Source organism: Meleagris gallopavo, chromosome 30 (genome assembly GCF_000146605.3).
Source record: "Meleagris gallopavo isolate NT-WF06-2002-E0010 breed Aviagen turkey brand Nicholas breeding stock chromosome 30, Turkey_5.1, whole genome shotgun sequence".
In the NCBI taxonomy this organism is placed as follows: domain Eukaryota; kingdom Metazoa; phylum Chordata; class Aves; order Galliformes; family Phasianidae; genus Meleagris; species Meleagris gallopavo.
Window position 1 is genome coordinate 2,337,818 of NC_015040.2, and position 2,624 is coordinate 2,340,441.

The 2,624-nt window shown below is 62.2% G+C and overlaps 2 protein-coding genes across 2 annotated transcripts in view; one reads left to right on the plus strand and one right to left on the minus strand.

The window, feature by feature from the left end:
• The first annotated feature begins 1,106 nt into the window (after window positions 1-1,106).
• Window positions 1,107-2,505, plus strand: CFD (complement factor D). Its single transcript, XM_010724976.3, has 4 exons — window positions 1,107-1,219; window positions 1,526-1,679; window positions 1,796-1,940; window positions 2,161-2,505. Exons 1-4 carry the CDS (start codon window positions 1,159-1,161, stop codon window positions 2,488-2,490), a joined length of 690 nt encoding a protein of 229 aa, XP_010723278.1. The 5' UTR covers window positions 1,107-1,158; the 3' UTR covers window positions 2,491-2,505.
• Window positions 2,506-2,507: 2 nt separating this feature from the next.
• PLPPR3 (phospholipid phosphatase related 3) overlaps window positions 2,508-2,624 on the minus strand; it is a 2,869-nt gene continuing 2,752 nt past the window's right edge. The window contains 1 exon segment of the mRNA XM_010724977.2: window positions 2,508-2,531. Coding sequence (XP_010723279.1) covers window positions 2,508-2,531 — 24 coding nt within the window.

The window sequence follows — 2,624 nt, forward strand, 5'->3', positions numbered from 1 at the left end:
CGCCTGCGGCGCATCCAACCCCCCCGCGCTGCTCCGCACCCCCATAAGGCGGCTCTGCCCCCCGGGCTTTGCAGAGGGTCCGGACCCCATCTCCCACCCCGCTCTGGGATCCCATCCCACCCCTCCCCATCCTACCCCCGGGAATCGGCCGCCTGACCCCCAAGCAGCCCCCACCGCTCGGCCCAGGGTCTCCCCGGAGCCCCACTGCCCACCGTGGGGTCAGACGCGGCACCGCCCCGAGGCTCAGCCCGGCTCCCACATTCGGGAAACTCCCCAAATTCAGGGCCGGGGCATCTGAGAGCAGCTCTGTGCCTCTGCGCTTTGCCCTCGTTCCATTTTCGACCCTAAGTGGGCAAAAATCTCCTGGCGTATTTAACGTTAAATCCCGAATCATTGCAGTTAAGCCGCTCTGACCGGGCCTGGAGTGCAGAAATCCCGATGTCAGGCTCTGCTCTCGTGGCACAGACCCCCAGCACGGCCCCCTCCCCACGTGGATGGAGACAGACATCGCCGGGCTCACGGTGACTCCGGAGCGATGGCTTTGGCACAGCTGCAGCTCAGGATAACTGCACGGTAGCCTGAAATAAACCCCAAGACATTTTATGCTGATAAAAAGCAAAATAATAATAATAATAATAATAATCAAACAACCTGCGGTTCCAGTCGAGGTTCCCTTCTCAACACTTCACTTAACATCACAGAACAGCAGCACATGGGACGTACGGGGACGGGATGAGGGCCGTGCCATAGGGTTGGGTTGGGACATCCACCCCAGTGCTGCCCCACTGCTCTGTGTGATGCTGGGAAGGGCTCAGAGCTGTGGGGTTGTGGCTCTGCTTTGTGGTACCGGGTTGAAGGGAAGAGGGGCCGTCACCCCTTGGACACCCCGACCTCTTTGTCCCCACAGCCACCGACCCCTCAGTGCTGCAGAAATTCCCTCCTGCTGCTGCCAGACCCAACAGCTGGGAACGGCTGCTTCCTCCTGAAGTTGTTTGTCCAGGAACGCTTGATCCGTTTTATAACGGAGAGTTGAAGCACATTTGGCATCGCCTCGCTGCGGAAATCCCCTCCTTTTTCCCTTCCTGACCTCCCTGTGGCCCCAAACTGGATATAAAACCAATCCCCATCCCATCCCCGGAGCAGCCGTTCACTGCAGCCATGGGGCCGTGTGCTGCTGCTGGGTCTGTCCTCATCCTGATGCTGGGGGCCGTGGTGGATGGTGAGCATGGCACGGGATTGGGATCGGGATGGGGACAGAGCTGAGTGTCCCCAGGAGGGCTGTGGGCTCTCGGATGGGTTCGGTTGGTGGGCAGAGACCCACCGTGGGGTCACAGGGACACAGAGCAGCATCACACTGTGCTTCTCTGGGGGTGGCTGCGAGGGACATTGAGGCATTTAGAGAAAGGAGACCTCATATGGAGACAGGAAACCCCACTGCGGTCCCTGAGGGTGTGAGAAGGGATCTCGAGGGGTCTCTCATTCTGGTGTCCCCCAATTAACGCTGTCTCTCCCCGCCCTGCACCAGCACAGCCCCGGGGTCGGATCCTGGGGGGCTCGGAGTCGCAGCCCCACCTGCGGCCCTATATGGCCTCGTTGCAGCAGGACGGGCAGCACGTCTGCGGGGGGTTCCTCATCGCCCCCCAGTGGGTCCTGAGCGCCGCTCACTGCACCGAGCAGATGTGAGTGATGTGGGGATGTGGGGGCTGCACGTGGGGAGGCTGGGGGGGGGGGGACTCCGGGCCCTGCAGCCATCCCCCCCAGCTCCATACACTGAGCCCCTTCCCTCACCCCACAGGGGAGATAAACGCTTCCAGGTGCTGCTGGGTGCTCATTCACTGACGGAACCGGAGCCCCACAAACGGCTGTATGGGGTGAGGGCACAAATCGCCCACCCCGGCAGCAACATCCACAACAACCGGGACGACCTCCTGCTGCTCCAGGTGGGCTCCCCTCACCCCTCCTCACCTCCCAACCCGCACTCACCTACCTTCTCCTCTTGGCCCCCTCGACCCCTTTGCATCCCATGGAGCTGAGCCGTGTCGGAACATCTCCATCCATCCCCACGATGCCGACCCCCAGCCGCACCCTGGGGGCTGCAGGAGGGAGCCCGGCTGTGTGCCGCATCCCCCTGACCCCTCTGCCTTTCTCTCTCGGTGGCAGCTGGAGGAAAAAGCGGAGCTGAACGAACACGTGAAGGTGCTGCCGTTCCAACGCGAGGACCGGGAGGTGGCGGCCGACACTTTGTGCGATGCTGCGGGATGGGGGACGGTGACACACAGCGGGAAGCGACCGGATCGGCTGCAGGAAGTAAAGCGTCCGGTGATCAGCAGAGAGCTCTGCAACCACCGCACCCGCCACGACCGCACCATCACCGAGAAGATGATGTGCACCGACTCCCGTAAGAAGGATACCTGCAAGGTCGGAGCCCTGGGAGGAGATGATCCCATGCGGGGCTTGGGAGAGGAGTGGGAAGATGCTGGGAAGGGGTGAGGGTGTGGGGTGGGGTTTCATCCCTGCTGGGATCCCTGCACCTGGGTGAGAAGAGGGGTCCCAGTATAAGAAAACAGGGAGCTGTGGGAGAGGGTCCAGAGGAGCCACAAAGATGAGCAGGGGGCTGCAGCACC

Excerpts from the sequence above, each read along its gene's own strand:
- CFD (XM_010724976.3), top strand. The coding sequence starts at position 1,159 with ATGGGGCCGTGTGCTGCTGCTGGGTCTGTCCTCATCCTGATGCTGGGG. Across the intron at positions 1,680-1,795 it reads GCTCACTGCACCGAGCAGAT|GGGAGATAAACGCTTCCAGG; the intron begins GTGAGTGATGTG and ends CTCACCCCACAG. Across the intron at positions 1,941-2,160 it reads ACGACCTCCTGCTGCTCCAG|CTGGAGGAAAAAGCGGAGCT; the intron begins GTGGGCTCCCCT and ends TCTCGGTGGCAG.